Source organism: Talpa occidentalis, unplaced genomic scaffold (genome assembly GCF_014898055.3).
Source record: "Talpa occidentalis isolate TD23 unplaced genomic scaffold, MPIMG_talOcc4v2.1 talOcc4.11, whole genome shotgun sequence".
NCBI classification, from domain to species: domain Eukaryota; kingdom Metazoa; phylum Chordata; class Mammalia; order Eulipotyphla; family Talpidae; genus Talpa; species Talpa occidentalis.
The window spans coordinates 80,815,157-80,835,559 of NW_023601104.1; the positions used below are offsets into that span (position 1 = coordinate 80,815,157).

A 20,403-nucleotide genomic window follows, 5' to 3' on the forward strand; every position below is an offset into this window, starting at 1 on the left:
CCTTGATAAATGGAGACCTTCTTTAGATGAGTCTGCAAATTGCTCACTTCGGGAGACTGATATAACTAATGTTATTTTTGCCTTTGAAGTTGATGTGACAGGCTAGACTCATGTCAAGCCCAAGCTAAGCCCAAGAAGGCTGTGGATGAGTCATGTGGTAAGTTTCAGAAGTTGCAGAGCCTGAAAATTGATCAGACTTTGCCTGAGAATGAATGGGCGATCCCTCACAGTCAGCTGCCAGAGGACCAGAAGGCCTTGGATTGAGGCAAGCTCTCGGGCTCATCTTGACAAGCTCATGGAGTCATTGTCTATGGCTGTTGACTCAGCAAGGAGAGCTCTTTGAGCTTCCAGGCTCCTGCTCCTTCTCCCGGATACCTCACTCTGTGGTTCAGGAAATGTCAGAGTGTGTGGGGTGGCCACTTGTGGCTCCTAGCACTACTTGAAGCAAGCATCCTCCCTAAACTAAGATCACGATGGCAAAATGAATTCTTTTTCCCAGAATGCAAATAAGCCAGGCTTGTAGAAGACAGAGGTATTCTAGAGGTTGAGTGTCTCCTAGCTTCACACAGAGATTATAAAGAGGCTTAAGAGTCCCCCATGGAGGTCATCTTTTTGAGAAGACCTATGTGTGCACAAAGGATAACCCAAGCCAGATCATGGCAGTGGTAAGAAGAACTCTAGGTGTCCAGAAAGGGAGAGACCATTGTAGATGGAGGTTTTCAGGGGGCATCTTGTGGCTGAGTTACATTTGGCACCCCCACAGACTAGTGCTCTGCATATCCCTCTGTTGCCAGTACCCACCAACCTTCAGCTGGGTGCTGTGGCACCACGTGGCAAGTTCTAGGAGTAATTTGGGAACCTTCTTTGGCAGGAGGCAACAGGTTGTGCTGAGAAGGGAGGTGTGGGGATGCGGGTTCACTCCATCCACTTCTCCATCAATTCCATTCGACTGCATGGAGAACACAGTAGGCTGCATGGAATTAGCCTTTAGGGAGCATTGTGGCAACTATGTGGGTTCACTTTTAAGTGGGATTGACTCTGAAGAACTTTTCAAGTTCTTTTTCTCACCTGGGAGAAACAAAATTACATCATTATCAAGTGGGCTTTTCGGCATTTGCCTTCATCAGATTCTGTGGTCACCCCACCTGTCTCCATTGCACATACAGAGTCTCTGGAGCAGTAATCACTTGCAGGGAACAGGAGGCTGGTGGCAGTAGGACAGCTTGTGCCTAGCAGGGTGGCCTGAATGTTTGTCACCATCATCTCAGTGGGAAGAGCTTGCAAACACAGATTGCGAGGGTTCTTCAAAATAGACGCTGGATATGCTTAAAAACAGATTTTCATTTTGGCTTTCAGCCGGCACTCCTCCCAAAGCCTTTCCCCTAAAGGTACAGTGGCCACACTGACCTGGCACAGCTGGAATTTGAAGGCTCCCAGGTTAGGCTCAGGCTGAGAGTAAGCTTAATGAAAAATATGTGGAAACCCTTCCTCGAAGAATCTTGAAAGAGGGAGAGAAAAGCATGGGTGCTGGCACGATGGTGGTTGCTTTGGTGGATTTTTCCTTCTCTGTTTTGCAGAGTTCTTTGTTAGGTTTTGCTTGTATAACGCTGGCTGTGTAACTATGTGGGTTTTTTTCCTATTGAAAGATGAAAAATGCCTTTAGTGGTAAGAGAATGAACCCAGTTGCTGTCACAGAGTAACCTGATCCACCAGCCTGCCCAGCTGGCCTGGAAAACTGTCTCCAGAGGGTCTTTTCCTTGTTACACCCCAACTGGAACAAACATTTTTTCCATACCATCACCTTTTGTCGATTTTACCTTTAGAGTCTCCCTGTTCATCATGTTATCTGGTGATGCCATCCCTCTTGGTTTTTTAAAAAAACAAAAACAAAAAAAAAAACAAGTGTGTCTTAGACATTAGAAACCTCTCTTTGGCATAGCATTTATTGTTCTGGAATGAATGCAAAGTGGCCATCAGAGGCCTTCGGGTTTGGCCTGAGCTCTCCTTCCTTAACAGCTTGCTTCCCTGACCAGCCTCCACCCCCTGTACTTGCACCTACTTTATTCCACATTTCCGTGGGAGGGTCAGTGCAGGGGCCGCCAGCAGCCCTGGGCCCTTTACCAGGGAAAGACGTGGCTTCCTGGGAGGAGACTGACCTTCCAGTCGTGGAGGAGAAGACAGCTAGGCGGGGGTCCCCAAGCTTCCTGTCCCACGTTTGCCCAGCCCTCTGGTGCGCTCATTGTCCCACTGGCCTCCAGCATATGTCTGGGAATTGACCACTCAGTTCTCTCTGGCATCTGGACTTGGCATGCCCTTCCTCTGAGACATCTTTGAGCCAGGCCCTCTAGTTCTCAGGGCTCTCAAGGGCTTCCCCATGCTTTTTCCTGCTGGCTGGCTTCCTGTTCCCAGCTGGGTGCTGAGCTTTGGTTATGTCACTGGTTGAGAGACCAGGAGCAGCAGGAAGTTTTCAAAGCAAAGAACCCAGGCTCTAGAGTCTTCAGCACTTACTCCTTTCACTCTCCCTCCAGTCTCTGAATGCCCTTTGCAAAATCCCAGTGTCCTAGGAGGTAAAAATCAGAGACTGCAGTGAGTGGAGGTTCACAGCAAAATAAGGTAGGAAGCAGAGGGTATTGCTGAGGAGTAGATAGTTTCTCATTCACCTGCAAGAAGTTTAAAAATGTCCCCAACCCACCTCAGATAGGCAACTGCAGCACAGTTTAACAAACTAGACAGAACCCAACCTCGCTGCCTCTTAAGGTTACGACTCACAGCAAAGAAGTCACCACCTGTCTGGGGTCTCCTGCCATCTTTGCCCTGGTCTTCAAGTTCCAGAATTTTAGGTCTTTCTAAATTTCCAGAATTTCAGGTCCCTACCACCATTCTTCCGTCCATGTGTTTCCTTTCCATTTGTTTGCTCCCAGACAGCTGCTAGGATTTCGATCAACTGGTCAAAGATATCAAAGGGCAAAGCATTTAGCATCAGGAAAACTCAGGATACCAGAGAAAAGAGGAGCTGGGGCGCTGGTGTCTTGGTTGAGTCAAGGAGAGGGGTGGACCCTTGGGTGGTCCAGGAGAGGACCGAGGGCATTGGAAGCAGAGATTTGGAAAAACAAGCAAGGACACACAGACCTCTCTGCAGATGCAAAGGGGATGATAAGAATCAGGGACTCTGAAAACATCAAAGTTAACGCATTTCTGTTGCTCAGAGAAAGTAGAAGTTGGAAGCACCTGCCGTGGGAGTGTCGACGGGAATTCTTTCATTGCTCAGGCGGAGAAGCAGTAGTGACAGCAGTTGACTTGTGGAGAGTCAGGACTCTGGGGCAGCCCCCTAATGCCACATTAGAGACAGGGCATCTGAGACCTGGAGACAGAGCAGCCCTTGTCATCTGAGTTCTGCACTTAATTTCCAGAAGCTTCTCCTCAAATCCCCTTTGGCATGAAATGGAATTAGGGATCTTAATCAGTGGGCAGTTTACACAAGTTAGAAAGATGTTCAATGGCAGTGCTGCCTCGGAGTGGCTTGTGCCGCTCCTCAGAGCCAGCAGATTCTTAATTTAGAGCTCACCAGTCCATGCCTTCAAGCTGGAAAGGACTGAGGTGATGTGTGAGTGATACCTCAAATGCGTAGACTGTTCACTGCCCGCCCCAACTTGACTTAGATAATCTGCTGCCTTGACTGTTCCAAGCAGTTTGACTTGGCTTGACTTGCTTTCAGGCTGTTTCAGCTTGCCTGACTGAGTTTTAACTTGCCTCATTTCTCAGACGAACAAGAGTTTGGAGTTCTCTTGGACTTGTGTTTTGGGGGTGAGGGGGAATCCCTCTTGGTATTCTCAAACCCCGATGCCCATCACAAAGATGACTTTTAAAATCACAACTTGGAGTCTGTCTTTGTGTGGGGATTTTCGTCCCTGAAATTCCATCAATCGTGAAGATTGTCCACGGGGCTCAGGCAGGCCACTCGCCCCCTGTCTGGCTGTGAGAACCCACAGATATTCGGTGCATGCTTGCATGGTTAATACTGTCTTAAAAACCTTCAGCCAAAAGAGAATTGGGAGACATGCAGGTGGTGAACCACCACGCAGATCTGCCAGCTTCCCAGGGTCCGCAACCTTCAGCTACAGCATCAGAGGTGGCTGTTGTAGATATCCTGATTGATTGCAACAGCACCCAAAGGCTATGTGCGGCTCCTCCTTTGCTGATTTCAAAGCGATAACAGAGATAGCTTATCTTCCTTAACCTAGACTGAGGGGTTTTGCAACAAAGGGGGAAAAGATGTTCATAGCAATGTGACCTTTATATCTGTTTCTTTAATTTTGATATATTCCTTTAAAGATCATTTGTTCTGAAGATTTTTGGGGGTGGGGGTGTCCACAACATACATACACCTAAGCTTAGTACAGTGTTTCTCACCCTCAGCGCTGTTCAGTTTGAACTGTATAATTCTTTGTCATGGGGCAGTCCTGTAAATGGGAGGGTGTTGAGTAGCACCCCTGGACCCCACCTGCTAGATGCCCGTAGCACCCTCTCCCTCACAGCCTGTTCTGGTAATGCAGAATATCTTCAGACACTGCCGCCATACGCCCTTGGAGGGAAGCAGAATCTGGTCCCCAGTTGAGAACCAATGACTTAGTATACAGAGTGTGTGCATAAATGAAATCCCGCTTGTCTGTTCAGAATGCCCCAGGAAATGTACGACTTACCTGTGGGTTGTGTAGATTTATTTGCTTGCTTGTTTATTTACTTTAATCTGTTCCTTGTACCCTTGACCCTAAATGCTATCCAAGTATTTTTACCCTCCGTTTTTAGTGATTAGCCAAATACTTTCAGATGTGTCACTCTTCATGCAGCATTACAGAAAATGGATAAAGATGTTTCAATTCAAAGAGATCTAGTGAAGTTATAGATGATAAAGGATGTCTGGGGAGCTTCTGTCGTCCTGGATGGCCTTCTTGGGATGACATTCACCATTAAAGGTAGTTCTTCACCTTCCCCACACATCAGAATCTCCTGATGAATTTTCACAAAACACAGTGTCGTCAGGGGTGAGACCTGACGTTGAACTTTCTGGAGTTCCCAGGGAATTCTGCCGCGCATCCAGAGGCTTGTGCGCTGGGGGTCATCAGAGACCTCCTCCACTCCACTGCAGACCAGGTGCTGAGCCTCAGATTGCTGGATTGGACAAGCCATCCCTTCACTGTGGAGCAACCTTTGTCAAGCTCAGGTGTTCCAGGTACTGTCCTAGGTGCTGGGAACACCGAGAACACAGAAAGCAAGGAGGAACCCTCAAGGCAAATTCACTTTCTGTGGGAGGCTAGAGGAGAGCTGGGAGCACCACATAGTGTGCATCTGATCGAGGGTGGACCGTGTCCTTCGAGCCATAGGTGTGTTGTCCATTGTTCGGTATTTTTGGGGTGCTGCTTGACTCTGTTATTCAGCTATATATAAAGACCTTTCATCGTCCTGCAGTATTTCATGCAGGGGTTGTGGTGGGGAGAAATAGAGAAGCACGTTACCCTTGAACCTGCAGAATGGTTTCCAAGTGATGCCTGTTGGTGGTCATTCTTAGGCTTTCCACAAGAGAAAACGTTTCCTTATCGCTTTGCTAAATCGCTCAGCTCAGAGATGCTAAGGTTGGGGTTTCCATTTTTGTAGCAGTTCTGCAACCTCAGTGCTGTTCAGTTTGGTCGTGGAGCTTTCCTGTAAACGGGAGGGTGTTGAGTAGCACCCCTGGACTCCACCTGCTGGATGCCAGTAGTGCCCTGTTCCTCACAGCCTGTCCTGGCAGTGCAGAATATCTTCAGACACTGCGTGAACCGGGGCTTCCAACCCTCCATCGTTAGTTTGTTAAAAAGTTCTGTGCACTCACTTACTTCCCTTTGACACCTGACCCAGGGAAGGAGGTATGAATGCAACAGAAATCACCCCAAGAACAAAAAGAATCCCCCTGCCAGGCTGGGTGGCTTGCTCTGAGATGTACCCAGCAGATGCCTAGAATGATACACCATGACTTTTCAGACAATGGGATACTCGTCCAGTGAACCAGAAGTGTCTGCTGTCTTCAAAGGAGTTGGAACAGATGCTTCATTTGTAGGTGCTCCTTGGAGACTGCGATTCTGGCAGCCATGAGCCTGAACTGGAGGCAGAAGTCAGGAGGCGTGATGAGCACAGCCAGAAACTGTGTGGAGGGAGATGAAAAACCCATTGGACACCTCCCTCCCAGGTTTGCAGTCACCCACCACCATTTTAAAGGGAGAGAATTCCATCCTAGCAAAATGAAAGTCACATGTCATCAGCAGAAGGTGCAGGACTGGAGCCCAAGAATCCTTATGCCTTGCTAGTGCTTTTGCCATCATACTCACAAAGGGCCACCCAGGCCTAGAAGAAACCATCTTTGTGTTTGGGAAGAGTAAAGAACATTATTTTTTAATCCAAAAAGCTGAAACAATGATTCCAGAAACTTGGTTACCACTCACACTGTAATGCAATGTAATTGCAGGTGTACCTTCAAGAGGAGGGGATTTGAGAACATCTTTAAGATGTAGGACCAGTGTTTCAGCCTTTCACTGCAGAGAGGAGGCAATGTGTTAAGACAACTACATTAAAGATGAAAATTGAAATGGGCCTCTGGGAACCCATCCAGAGAAAAAGTCACATTTGTTATTGAGGCATGAGCAAAAGAGGGTTGTTGTTGTTTTTTTTTTTAATCCAGGATTTGAGGTTGGCTTCGTGTTAAGGATGGCCATGACTTTATTACGCATCCTTGCTGCTTGGTGTTACACTGAATTAACCCACAGACTTGGATTCCTGTATTAAGGGGCAGAATTTGTTACTACTGGGAAACCCCCACTCTTCCAAAAATAGAATGAGTGGTACTTCTTCATTCTTCTGCTGCACCCCTCTGCCTCTTCCCTGTTCCCCAGAGATACAACTTGAAGGATACTCCTGCTAAGTGGATCTTCATGTCCAAGGAGAGTTCTTGGCCTAAATATCTCACTCTTTTCTCATGCTGATAAGCTGGATGGAGAAAGTCCTTTCTTTAAAGCTCTGGGAAAACCCTACTCAGCCAATCCACTGTTCCCTCCCTGGATCTCGTGGTGGACCTGCTATCCTTCCGAATCAGCCATGCCTCTGAAACAGAAGTGTCCTCTAGCCCCAAACAGCTACTTGCTCCCCTCTAACATCTGTAGCTCCAGAACAGATGTCCTTGGTCAAAAGCTTCCTACCCAAAAAAAGTGTGCTTCCAGCAGAAGCTCCTTGCGACGTTTGCACCGCTAGCTCTCCTGACCACAGAGAACTGAGTCTTTTGGGGACTCCAGAGGAAGTGGGACCAAGCCCAAGTCTCCTAGGAAGGTGTCGTAGGAGAAGGGGAGGAGAGGTTCCTTGAGCTTGAGGCCTATCTTTAGGGGCTCGGGATCTGTGTGGAAAAGCAGTGTCCTGGGCACACGTTACAGGTTACAAACATCTTGTTTCTGCTTTCTGGCATCTGCAGTGGAAAGATACAAAAGTGTCAGTATAGTGCAGTGTGTTTTCACTCATGTGAAAGTCTCCACGGGGAAGACTTCAGCTATGTAGACCAACAGGGAAGGTGTAGGATAGGCTATTAAGTGTAAACTGCGTGGGGGAAGGGAGAGTCACAGAAAAGTGTTTTCCGTATGAACCCATCTTCAGAGTAGATCCATGTGCGTGAGTGGGAGTAGATGTGTTGGTATTTCAATGAATATACATAATAAACACCCGGCTAGACAATTTCCAGACACGTATATTTAAGAAAATGTGATCTGAGAGTGTAACTGGCCTGGGGAAGGGGGGCGGAGGGGTGCATTTATCTCTCAAATTATATCCACGTAGTGTGTATTTTTTCCCAGAACACATGCATGACTTCCTTGATTTTTTTAAATGTAAAAAAGTGGGCATTTTAATAATAGCTAAGAATAAGTGTAACATCTCCTTGGAAGACAAGAAGGGAGTTTGTTGGCGCTCAAGGCAAAGCACCCCACAATGTCAGGGTCCCACAGGCATCAGGCCTGTCCGAGGTTCTATCTAGCAGAGGCTTTGAGAGACATTTCTCATCGAAACGTGTGTAAGTAGGTGTTCTCTCAGGCTGCCCCGTGCCCCTCAACACACCCGCGCATAGAGGGTGCTTCTGATATTGATGTGCCCAGGATTAGAGGGCTGTGTAGCCTGCTGGGTGAAGAAGAGACCTGCTTGATAACTTCCCTTTTTATTTACCTGTAAACCTGGGATTGAGCCGAAGTCGTGTTATATCTGGTACACTCACAAATGAGAATTTGAAAGATGCTGCTCAGGACAAAAATCTTTGCAACTTTTGGGTAGACAAAGATTTCTTAGTTGGCACACAAAATCAGACTTCATAAAAATGAAATGCTTCTGCTTATTTAAGACAAGAAACCAAGGAGAGTAAGCCACAGAGTGAGAAAAAATAGATCTGAAATCGACTAATATCCAAAATATTTAGAGGAACCTTCACAGCTCAATAAGAAGTTAAACAACTCAGTGAAAAAATGGACACAGACTTGAACAGATTTTTCACATATGAATGGCCAGCCATCATAGAATATTCTCCACATCATTTGATTAGGGAAATGCCAATTTAAGCCATAATGAAATGTCACTACACATCCACTAGAATGACTAAAATGTTAAAAAAATTGACAATTTCAAGTGTTGGCCGAAATGTGAAGCAGCAAGAATCATGTCCATAGTGCAGCCTGGGCAAGGTAGCTGTCAGTCCCCTGCAAAGTGAAACACACTCTTACTAGCAGGCACCCAAGGGAACATATGAAAACACATGTGCTCAAGACTGGTTCACAGCAACTTTATTTTATATAAGATCCAAAACTTCACAACCCAAATATCCATCTGCAGATGAATGGTAAACAAATCGTGGTATATCCACACTCTAAATTACTCGTCACTGATGGAAAATTCTAGAAGGAATGAAATATGACTCTACCTCATGGGGAAATAATGGAATTTAGTTGCTCAGGGCAGGGTCAACCTGGACTGCAAATGGACATAAAGAAACTTTTGGGTGATGGAATTTGTGTCTTGGTGGTTCTCTTTAACTTGATTGTGTTGCTAGTAACAAGGGTATACAATTTGCATCGTGTTATTATACACTTAAACCAGGGCATTTTATTGTATGTAAATCATCCCTCCATCAGTTGATTTTCTTAAAGGCTGGCCTCACTATCCCCCAGGAAAGGGCTGGCACTGTAGTGCCAGTGTGTACACATTTACATAAACACACAATGACTTTTGCCAATTCGCCTGCCAAGATGTCGGGGCAGAGTCTCTCCTGCCTTGCCCTCCCTTCCATTCTGCCCATGGGGCTGTGTATTCAGACTTATGCCTCCCAGGAACTGCCCCATTCAGAATGGAAAGTGGAGCTGTGGGAATTGATTATGAATGAGATCATGAGAAGACTATATTATACCATCCTGAAATGCCTGCTGAGCGTGGGGGCCAGGGGAGTGTCAGTTTTTGTGTCTGGAGGCCTCGGCCTTGGCAGATCCAGCTGGAAGGAAGGAGTGGGGGACTTGGCCTAAAGCATCCTGTTTTTGCTTAGTTCATGGGGTTTTTTGAAGTGGTAAGTGAGAGTCATTGGTGAACATTTATGGGATCTAAAGCATTTCCCACGTTGCCTCTTGGACTCTGGGATGCTTGTCTGGGGAGTGATGATACTCTTTTCCTTCCCTTCCTTTTTTATTTCTTTTATTATGGCTTTCTTTTTTTTTAAGATTTATTTATTTATGCATATGAGAACTGGGGTACAGGCGAGAGGTGCGAGGGTGAAAGGATTCACCAGAGACAGAGCAGGGAGCAGAACAGGCAGATCTACTGAAATACACTGCTGAGGGGAGCAGCAGGTGAGTCAGGAGAGGTCTGCTGTGCCATGTGGTCACCTCCCTAGCTGGGGATCGAACTCGTGCTGCAGTAGCTGCAAATAGCTTCATAGTCTAAGACTAATCCCTTTGTGCCACCAGGGAGGTCCCTGTTATGGCTTTCTTTCTATGTCCTTTACACCTTCCTCCTGAGATCCGATGTGCTTTCGAATACAGAACTACTTTCTTTAATATATGGGAAAAGATTGTTGACTTCTTACCCATATCTCTTCTTGTTCTGCCTCAGTTGAACCCCCTGGTCACTCAGGAAAACTCAGGGATAAGATTCACCCTTGGGGGCAATACAGCCAAGTCCTCTCATCCTCGAAGATGACAAAGAACCTTTGCTTGTCAAGAAAGAACAGGAAAGGATCCTTTCCAAAATAAGCAAGTAGGAAGACCTGGCCTCTGTCCCCAAGGGCACCTCCTGGGAATGCTGGCTCCCTGCAGACTTGTGGGGTGCCAGCAACTACCCAAAACTGTGGGTCCTGTGTCTTGGCAACAGGTTTTGTGGGGAAATGAGAAGGCAGGGCAGCCAGAACCCTGGGACCAGGGAATGGAACTTCAGGTTTCCAGTTCATCATTCAAAATGGATGGATATCTCTGCTTGATCTCAAAATAGAAAGTTAAATTAAAAATTAAATAAAAAAATGGATGGATGGATGGATGGACGGACAGACTGGCAGGTAGACATAGAGAGATAGGTAGAGAGAGAGAGATCAGTAGGGAATGATGACTGTTGTAGGCATTTCACCTCAGGAGTTGCCAAATAAGTTAATTTACCTGTTTCTCGTGCAATGCACTTATTAAAATAAACTTTCACTCCACTATGGAGTGTAAGTAACAAGCCTTCTGCAGGCAAAAATAGAAAAAGCCTGCGGAGGAAAGTTCTTTTTTTTTTTTTTTTTATTTGCAACATTGCCTTCTGGAGCCAGCATCATCTGTATTATTAATCGCTTGTGGAGCTGTACTGCATCACGTCACTCCCTTGGAATTAAACTGCACATAGAAAACATGAAAAATGTACTTTTTTAAACAGTAAAAGAAAGTCATTTTCTAGTATAGTACCAAAATAAAGTGCCATGGAGCCATTAGTAAGTAAATTGAATTTTTTGGTATGTAATTTGTACAAAAACTGACAAGTTCGAGCCCCCCTACCCCTTCATCATTAGTCACTGGGTTTAGCGGACACAGAGGTACTAATCTGCAAGGACAGGCATTTTGATGTCGACTTCAATTGCACACTTCATTTATTTGGATAGGGCACTGGCGGCAGCTTCTGTCACGAGGCATCACCGTGCTATTAGCGAATTTCGCCCCAGGGCAGCTGGGACTCGCTGGGCTGGGACAGATGTTCTTTTCAGCCTATTCAGTGACCATTCTTGGTGGTTGTTTACCGTTGCCATGGAGACTTTCATTTCCATAGCAGCAACGCTGCTGTTTCTCAGGAAAATGAATTTAGTTATAAGAGGATAATATTTTTCTCTGTTTCTGCATAACCTGCCATCTGTCAACCAGCAGATCAGTAAGGATTCAGAAACCTATTAAGAATTATAGCAATGAAAGGATGAGGTTTGTTTGTTTGCTTTTCTGGTTCCTACTGTAAACAATAATAAATGTGGAAGCAAACATTGTGCCCTCTACATCAGAACTTTCTTTTTTCTGTGTATTTTAAGTGTGTGTGTGTGTGTGTGTGTCTTCAATACTTCCACCCCCTCCATCACTGCTGTGCACACGCACTACCTCAGACAGTGCAATTTACATTCTGTTGACAAGTGGAAATGTCCGAATGTCTTATTCGTATCTCACTAGATCAGGTGTATTTAATGCTTTCTCTTCTTGAGGCTGTGAGCTTCCCTGAGTTCATTAAGAATTTTTGTAGCTGAACTTCTGATTGTCACCCCACTCTTACTTCTCATCCCAGGGAGCAAGTTGTGATCAGCCACTTACCAGGAGCAGACAGTGCAGAGTATAAAACTAGCAAAATTAGAAGAGACCAGGCTTTGTCCAATAAACCTACCAGCTGGCCCCTCATTCTAGAATGCCTTTCGTCATCCAAAAATTGGAAAGGAAAGGACATCCCCTTTGGGGAGATGATAACTCATCTAGTTCCTGGATTTATTTTCTTTTCTCTGTTTCATTCATAAACTATAACTTGCAGGGGAAAAAACACACACACACCAGCCCTGTTGTAAATAATGTTATTTATTGGTTGATTTTTCCAGATCCTGACATTGATGCTGCCAGTGCCATGATGCTTTTGAATACTCCCCCTGAGATACAAGCAGGTTGTGAGTAGATATTTCTATAGCCTACAGCACCATAGTTTGTGAACTTAATCTTCTCATTTATCTACCAGGCCATAGGAAGAATTAATGGTCAAGTAGAACTTCCCCTGTAGATTCCCTTCAAAACTGCCTGCGTGCATGATCACATGCACATGCCTTTCAGTGTACATCCATGCATACATGTGAATGAATGCACAGGCGTGCGTCCAAAGTGGAAAATTTCTAATACAACTTGAGGGCTTAAGAGTTGGGAGAAGGGAAGCAGACCCCCATCATGAGACCCAGTAGAGAGCCCTTTCTTTTTCCTGCAGGAACTGTTTCTCTGAGTATGTAGTTTCCACTAGCAGAGGCTTCATGGAGCCAACTTTAAAACCACGGAACTGAGCAGTGCCCATTTTTAGAAATATCTTTCCCTTTGGGGACTTCATTAATACCAGGTAACCATTTTGAAAGAGAGAGGAAATTCTGTCGAGGTGAGGGTACAGGAAGTCAGAATAGCCTTGAAATAGAACTACTTCAGTGCCCCCGAATCACCCCCAATCCAGCCTTGCAGGCTGCGTTGATTGAAGGGAGAGCCAAGCACTCATCAGCGGGGCTCCTGCCGCACCCTCTGGGGGCTGGTGAGCAATGTCAAGCCTGAGACAGCTTTTTCCTTACTTGAACTTCTCTTCTATCCATAAACTGATGTTGTTGCACACCTCTAAAAATATGCTACTGTGGTTTCGGCAGGGTCTCCCTCCCAAGCCATGAAAAGCGACCTGAATGGAGATCTCTGTCCCCTCCCCCTCCCCACTGAGGCCAGCTCCACTGCCCACATTTCACCCCCAGCCAGCAGCCTATTGCGAAGTCAGCTGATCCTCCATGACTTCCTTCAGCGTCCTCCAGCTTCCTCTTGATGAAACATACTGTGTAGAGATGGTGCCGTGAAGTGACAGTATCGTCCACACCCTACCCTCCACCCACATGGGCCTGGCTGGCTGAGAGACACAAAGGGAGACCCTAGTTTGGAAGCCAGTAGGGTTTCCCACAGGAGTTCCTCCAGCCTCAGACTCACAACCATTAATCCTAGACTGCTGTGGGGTCACAGACCACCCTTCACAGCCCCTCCCCTTGTCATCGGCTCCCAGGAGCCTTAGGACCTTTCACTCCATTCTTTCCATTTGTCCCTTTTTCAAAGAGATCCAAGAGAAGCAAACAAGCATCCTCAGGAGAGAACATGTCCCTCTCCTGGAGGCTGCTACGACCTGCTTCTGTGGGTACAGAATCCTCACTCTCTTTTGCTAAACACCGATCACTGTCACCGACCACCGATCACAAATCCTCACTCTGTTTTGCTAAACAGCGATTAAAAGGACAGGTTGCCCATACCTAGAAGCAGGTGCCACCACTAAGCAGACGTGCAGCCAGCAGTTAACCTGTGATGTGGTTTTTAAATGATGTTTGAAGTTACAGAGAAATAGGAAAAAAACCTCTGTCTCAGAGGCGAGTGCAGGAGGAGTATGGACCAGATGGAGATGGGCTGGCAGTCTGAAATGGTTTCTAAAATCAAGTTGCGTGACTCTTTATCAAGGAGACGTACCAATTTCATTAGAACTGGGTAAGATTCAAGCACCTCCTTAGCACCAGCCACTGCGATCATTGGTTTCAAAAAATACTTTGGATGGTTCAGAATCATGGTGTTAAGAGGGGAAAAGCAACGGGATGGATCGATACAGGGTCCTCAGCAGCCTCCAAAGAAATCCAGTATTACTGTACTCTTGACCACGGGTAGGAAAGAAGAAGGGTTGGTTGATCCTGATTAGTTGACAGCTAATTGTTTTTAATGTTTTCAAGGTTAAATGAACTTCTTCCTTTCTATCGCTGTGATAATCAAAGTGTAAGTTAATTTTCGGGGTATGCCTCGGCTATTTACATTGAGTGCTGAATTTGCATTTTAAAAGCCCAGTCGGTGTTGCCATGTGGAAGCTGTAGGGTCATTTTCAGTGGACTTTGCTTTACGAAGGCCCCATGGCAAGAGTGCCTGGACGGGAGGACACAAAATTCCTCCCAACAGCATTGGAAGGAGATGCCTGTTGGCAGAAGTAGCAGAGAAGTCAACTCAGAGACTGGGGAGAGGTCAGGGTGCCCACTTTGTCTGACCTTCCCATCTGGCCCCAAGTCCTAGTAAAGTCCCTGAAGGTCAGACCCAAGGAAGGAAGGGAGCGGCAGTGGAGGTTGGCTCTGCCCTGGCCAGGCGGCCCATCCTCAGCCTCTCTGTCAGCGCCGTCAGGGGTGCAGTCTCTGACACCAGGCCCTGCTTTCTCTTGCCTCTCCTTGGCTCCCCTCCTTTTCCTCCCTATGCTTCCAAGTCAGGGCTCCTAACGCTTTTTACCCCAAATTCGATGCCCCGCCTTGCCTCCCGCGGGGAGAAGCATTGCAGATAAACATACTGACCACTCTTGCCCTGCCTGCTTTGCCCAAGGCCTGGACAAATGAGACTGGGTTCCTCATCAAAAAGGTTTGAGGGCAGGGGCCTCTCTGGTGGCGCAAGGAGTTAAGCGTCAGCGCTATGAAGCTGTCTGCAGCATGAATTCGATCCCTGGCCAGGGAGCTACCCACATGGCACAGCAGACCTCTCCTGTCTTGCCCGCTGCTCCCCTCAGCAGTGTGTTTCAGTAGATCTGCCTGCTCTGCTCACCGCTCTGTCTCTGGTGAATCTTCTCTGCCTCTGTACCTCTGGCCTACACCCCAGTTCTTGTGTGTATAAATTAATAAATCTTTAAAAAATAAAAAAGATTCGAAGGCTGCAGACCCCCAGTCTTCATGCGGCACCAGCAGCCAGCCTGGTGGCATCTGTGTGCGTGTGTCCCCACGTGGACTTGTGCATGCTTCGTCCAGGGTCCTGCCACCGCCAGCCCAGGGGCTCGGGTTCCTGTCTGCAAGGCCCACCTGAGTCACCCCCTGGCTAGGCTGTGGCTGGACTCTGTCCACAGAGCCTCCCCCTGTGCTGCTATAAATATAGCCCCGCGTCTTCACCTCCTGCGCCGCGTGTTTGAACGAGGCCACCAACCTAGTCTGTCTACCGCTGTCACTCCCAGCAAGGCAGAGCTGGCCTGGATGGCTTGAAAGGCTTTTCCTTTGTCATCACCCACTCCACTTCAGGTCACCAGGCGGCAGCCACTCAGATCTTTCCCTCGCATCCTTTCCTTGCTGAGCGTCTGCAAAGCCCCCTCAGGGCTGGCAGACCAGTCACAGTCCAGCATCTGAGCCGACCAGGTCAAGCTAGGGAAATGCCTCAAGAATCTGGAGACACCCTGGTCAACCAAATCCCTGTGTGCTTGGAGGGGGTCTGCCCTAACCCTGGGAAGCTCAAGGCACCAGAGAATGCTTGAGTGGGGCTCCCCCAGGGCCCCTTTGCCTCACATTGCCATCTGATGTTCCACTTCCAACGAGGCGGCACCAAGCAGCACATGAAACCCCGGCTCCAACACGCTGCCCCCATCTGGCAGCACTGGCCAAGAAATGGTCTTTTTCAGACCTGGCCACTTAGCTGCACGGGGCACACCCTCAAAGAGTGCCAGTGTGTCTCGTGGTCCTCAGGACGCTGCTTCCAGAAGAGCCAGTGCAGACAGTGCTGTCTCCTAAACTTTGGCTTCTGCTTGTAATCAGATCACCCACCTCCCCACCCCGAAAGTGGCCATGTAGACTAATTCCAGCTTCTAGAGTCTCCTTAAGTACCTGCTTCGAATTCCCCTTTGACAAGCCCTGTGAGTCATCTTTAACCCTGATGGAGGACTTGTTATTAAGTCAGGGGAAGTCAGATCACCATTACTCATCTTCAGAGGCTTATATAATCCCTGGCTGGAATGTTCCCAGGGAGGAACTCTATATAATAAACAAAACAACAAAATGGGCCAGGTGGCGCTTTCCACGCCCTGCCTGGACCTGGCTTTGGGATCAGACTCACCAGGTACAGAGGAAGAAAAGCAACCAGGAAGTGGGCTCCTGCACGTCACCCGCCCCAGCATCCTTCCAAGGCAGCAGGTGGAGAGGTGGGCTCGGGAAGGCAGGCTTGTCGGAATCACCTGCTGCTCAGCTTATGGCCTTGGTAGCCCCAGCCTGGGCTGCCCTCCAAAGGCAGCAGTAGGAGCTCAGAGGTTAATTTTAGCAGTCCTGAAAATTAAGGAAGCTGAGCCTCGGGAGGGAAGCTGGGGATGTGCTGAGGGGTGGTGTGGCGCAGGGGGACCTGTGTCTCGTGCCATAGATGCTTTTTGTTTCATTCTCAAGACGATCACCTTTAGATCCCAGTGAGCGTGTTGCTTGACTGGAGTGTGTGTGTGTGTGTGTGTGTGTGTGTGTGTGTGTGTGTGTGTGTGTGTGTGTGTGTCTTTCTCGGTGGTTAAAAATGAGAAAGTTCAGAGTCACTCTAACTTCAGAGAAAGCCAGTGGTGCGCGAGTGCTGGGGTCCCTGGTACCCATGTCCCTGAGCTCTAGGTGTGCTGCTTCGTGCCTTTAAAGACTGAATATTTGGTTGACCTAGCAGGAAGGAGGGCACAGGTCTCCTTTCTAGTGAGAGCCACAGAGCAGAGTGAGCAGCTGGTTGTAAATACCCAGTTTTCCTCTCCCAGCTCTGATCTCACAGAGCCTGGTGTCTTTTGGGTCCGTTGGGTGGAATGGCTGGTTGTGAAGGGTGTGGGACTTGAGTTTCTTGATATTCTTTGAGGGAAGGTGTAGGTCTGCTGACAGAGGCAGGGCTGGAGAATGGACTCGTGTTCCTCCAGGATCCCAGAATCAAAAAAGCAATAGTGGGATCCTCCCGATGCTTTTCTCAGACAGTCTAGACTGGCTGTGATTCGTTTTTCAGAAGCCACATTCCTGACACTTGGGGATGGAGACAGAAAGGAGAAAAGATGCAGGGTCAGTTAAGTGTCCCAGCTGGTTTCTGGCAGCCGGCGAGCATATGTGAACACATCGGCCTCCCCACCGGAAGCTCTTTGCCAGTGATCAGGACTGAGACCTGCCAGGATGGGCTAGGATGGCCTTCAGCTGCAGCGTGTTTGAGACCAGGCCCCGGGCTTGGGAAGAAGAACCTAGTTCACTGCCAGAAGTCTTGAAAGGTTCAGGAAATAGCTCAGAGAAAGCCTTTTAATGCTGTAGGGTAGCTTTGTCCATGAGATTCTCTTTGAAGTGAATACAGCTCATTAATCAGGAGGATGTTTAGTGGGTGAATGCAGCATTAAGGATAAGTACAAAAAGCGTAGTAGCCTCAAAGAATTTCCCCTGTCCTGACCCCATTAGACCCTGTGCCTTATAGAAAATTAATAAGAGGATGCTAGAGAGGTGAGATGACTGTGATGACAATGATGATGAGCTGATATAATGAGCCAGCCACGGAGTTAAGCAATTCATCCAGGTGTTGTCTGTGCCATTCCTCTGCCTTTGAACTTAGGTGGCACTTCCTACAGGAAGTCTTCCCAGATATCCCTTAGTTGGGCTAGTGTTTCCATCTTTCATACTTATAGACTCCCTGACCCAGCATTCATCATGTTATATTTTCGTTGCCTCTTTAATTCTCTTTCTATCCCACTTAACTGCCGTGACCCTGAGTCCCCTTCGTTGCCAGTGATAAAGACTGACAAACACAGAGGCAAAAGGTCAAAGATTTAGTCCGTTGATTGATATAATCTGTATATGGAATTGTTATTTCTTCTAGCAAGAACTATTACAGATTCCAAATATATATTTATAGGTGGTTCATTCTCTCAGATATACTTGCTGCTGTAGATAAGACCCCTACTAACTGATATATTAGGAAGTATTATCAGAATTAAACTGAATCTGAAGAAAGTTTGATACAACAAAATAATTGAAAAAGACTTTCCTACAATAATCAAAACAAAAATCCTATCTTTTCAGGCCGTGTTCATGTAGACACTGTCTAAAACCCAGAATTCAACTGGGTTTTCCATATATCTGACCTTGGGAATTATTGTTTTTTTCTCGGATATTTTCTTGTAGAAGTTTTATAATTCTAGTTCCGACATTTATGTTTATGATCCATTTGTAATTTCATACGTGATAGGCGGTAAGGACCAAGTTTCACTTTTTTCTAAGTGGATCGTTATTTGTTCTAACTCTTCTTTCCCGATTGTATTGTCTTGATACCGTCATCAAAAATCAGTTAATCACATGTGTGTGGGTCAATTTCTGGCTTTTGTTTTGTTGGTTTATATACCTTTATTTAAACCTATGCCACACTCTCTGGTAGCTATATACAAAGTCTTGCTAATCAGGTAATAGAGATTTTAGACACTCTTCCTCATAGACAACTCCTCATCAAACTATGATAATTAGCTGCAACATCACATTACAAATCATTTCATGCTTTTTTCCTCTCTGTTTAGAGAGGGGAAAGACTGGGGGACTTGCACACAGTCACACAAGAACAACTAGGATTAAAAACACAGGCAAACAAGCCTTCTATCAGAGTTCTCATCTCGTGATGCACAGCTGTCCCCGTAGATAGGGTGTTGGCAGGTGTAGTGAGAGGATTGGCTTGAACCATGTGAACTTGCTTTTGGAGAGGTCAAAAATAATCGAATACCAGGGAAATCCTCAGACAATATGAAGCTGGTGTGAAGCCACTTGAGTTGATTAGAAAATGGCCAGGATCTGATGGCCACTGGCTAACAAGGTTGACCTCGGGTTGGTTGGTTGGTTGGTTGGTTAGCAAAGGTGGTATGATGAGACTTGCTTGAAGCCTCAGAGAAAGAGAAATTTGGTCACTCAGACCAGATTCTGGGTGATTCTGAGGCAGAAACTGGAGCTTCACCATCTACCCTCCCATCCTTCTTGAGGACCTTCCTTCATGTGGCAGAGACCATTGTGAGGATGAAGTGTGTGAAGAACACTGAGGTACCAAGTAGCTTGTAAAAGCAACTTTGTGCTGTCATTTTAGCTTTTTCCTTTGTTGGATTAAGGACAGAGAAAGATGCTTATCTCCAGAGAAGCACAGGAAATGCTCTTTGTTTGGTCACCTGCTGTTCACATGTGTCAGCATCCTTGAGATCTGGTTAGGATCTGACTAGAGATTAAAGCTTATATTTAATAATGTAAGGAAATAAGGTTTGAAGCCTATTTTTCAAAACTCACCTTTTTTTTTTTTAAACCAAGACATTAGTAATTTGGTTGTAAGCTATTGGTCTGACAAGGTTGACTGAATCTCTTTCTTACAGCGTGGTATCTTTCTATCTTTCTCTCACATGTGCTTGCTTGGCTTCTTTTTCTATCTCTATCTTCCTCTATTCCCGTGTGTGTGTGTGTGTGTGTGTGTGTGTGTGTGTGTGTGTGTGAAAGAGAGAGAGAGAGAGAGAGAGAGAAGAGAGTTCTCTGTGCCAATGACCATCTCTTTTTCTCTGTTCTGTCTTTCTCTTTGCTATATCCAAATTTTCTGACTTACAACAGAAATCTTCACAGTTGAATTCATGTGTGATACCTTTTCCCTTTTTGCTTTTCCAGTTCCTCCAGGAGTGATTCAAAACGGAGCGCGGGTTCTGAGCCGAGGGCTGTTTCCCGGAGTCCGGCCATTGCCCATCACCCCCATTGGAATGACGGCCGCTGTGAGGTAAGCAAGGAGCAATCTGGGCAGAGTTGTGGGAAGGGCATCGTGTGGCCCACGTGGCGTCTGGACGGAATGGAGAGAACCAGCCTCTTAACTATTGAGGCAGTAAACCTGGTTTCAGTGGTCAAAAAAGTTAAACTTACTCCCGAGGACCCCAACCCAAATGCCAGTCGCTGCTTCTTGGGCCATCAAATAAATGATCTTGGTTTCTTCCCAGATGAGGAGATATTGAGGAATCTAACTGAGGTTTTTTGTTTGTTTTTTTTCATCCGAGAGGAAGACAGGTAACGAGGGGAGAAGGAAATGGTAGTTGAGTTGTTCATTAGAATTGAGACTCAGGGCTCCAGTTATAGACTCAGCCCTGAGGGCATGTCTGACCTCTCTGGGCTTCAGTTTCCAGAATATCAGTTCTCTTTTCTTTTTGGACCCTTAAGCCCTTGCATCATTGTAACCCTGCGATGAGAGACCGTGTGTGGGAAACCCCTCTCTGTCCCCTCTGTCCTTGGCTTCCTGAGGACAGAGCTGGGTCCCACTCGCAGTGCGGAAGACACAGTGCTGCGTGCTAGAGCTGCCCCTCTTCACAGCATCGCCTTGCTTCCTCTTGCCTGTG

The 20,403-nt window shown here is 46.8% G+C and overlaps 1 protein-coding gene across 8 annotated transcripts in view; it reads left to right on the forward strand.

Moving 5' to 3' along the window:
* Positions 1-20,403, forward strand: part of FOXN3 (forkhead box N3) — a 359,639-nt gene that overhangs the window by 324,144 nt on the left and 15,092 nt on the right. For 5 of the 8 annotated variants that reach the window (XM_037503725.2, XM_037503724.2, XM_054691725.1 and 2 more), the window contains 2 exons: positions 12,131-12,196; positions 19,691-19,796. In XM_037503725.2, coding sequence (XP_037359622.1) covers positions 12,131-12,196; positions 19,691-19,796 — 172 coding nt within the window. The remainder of the gene's footprint in view (positions 1-12,130; positions 12,197-19,690; positions 19,797-20,403) is intronic. The other 3 variants (XM_054691732.1, XM_037503730.1, XM_054691729.1) reach the window with 2 other exon arrangements.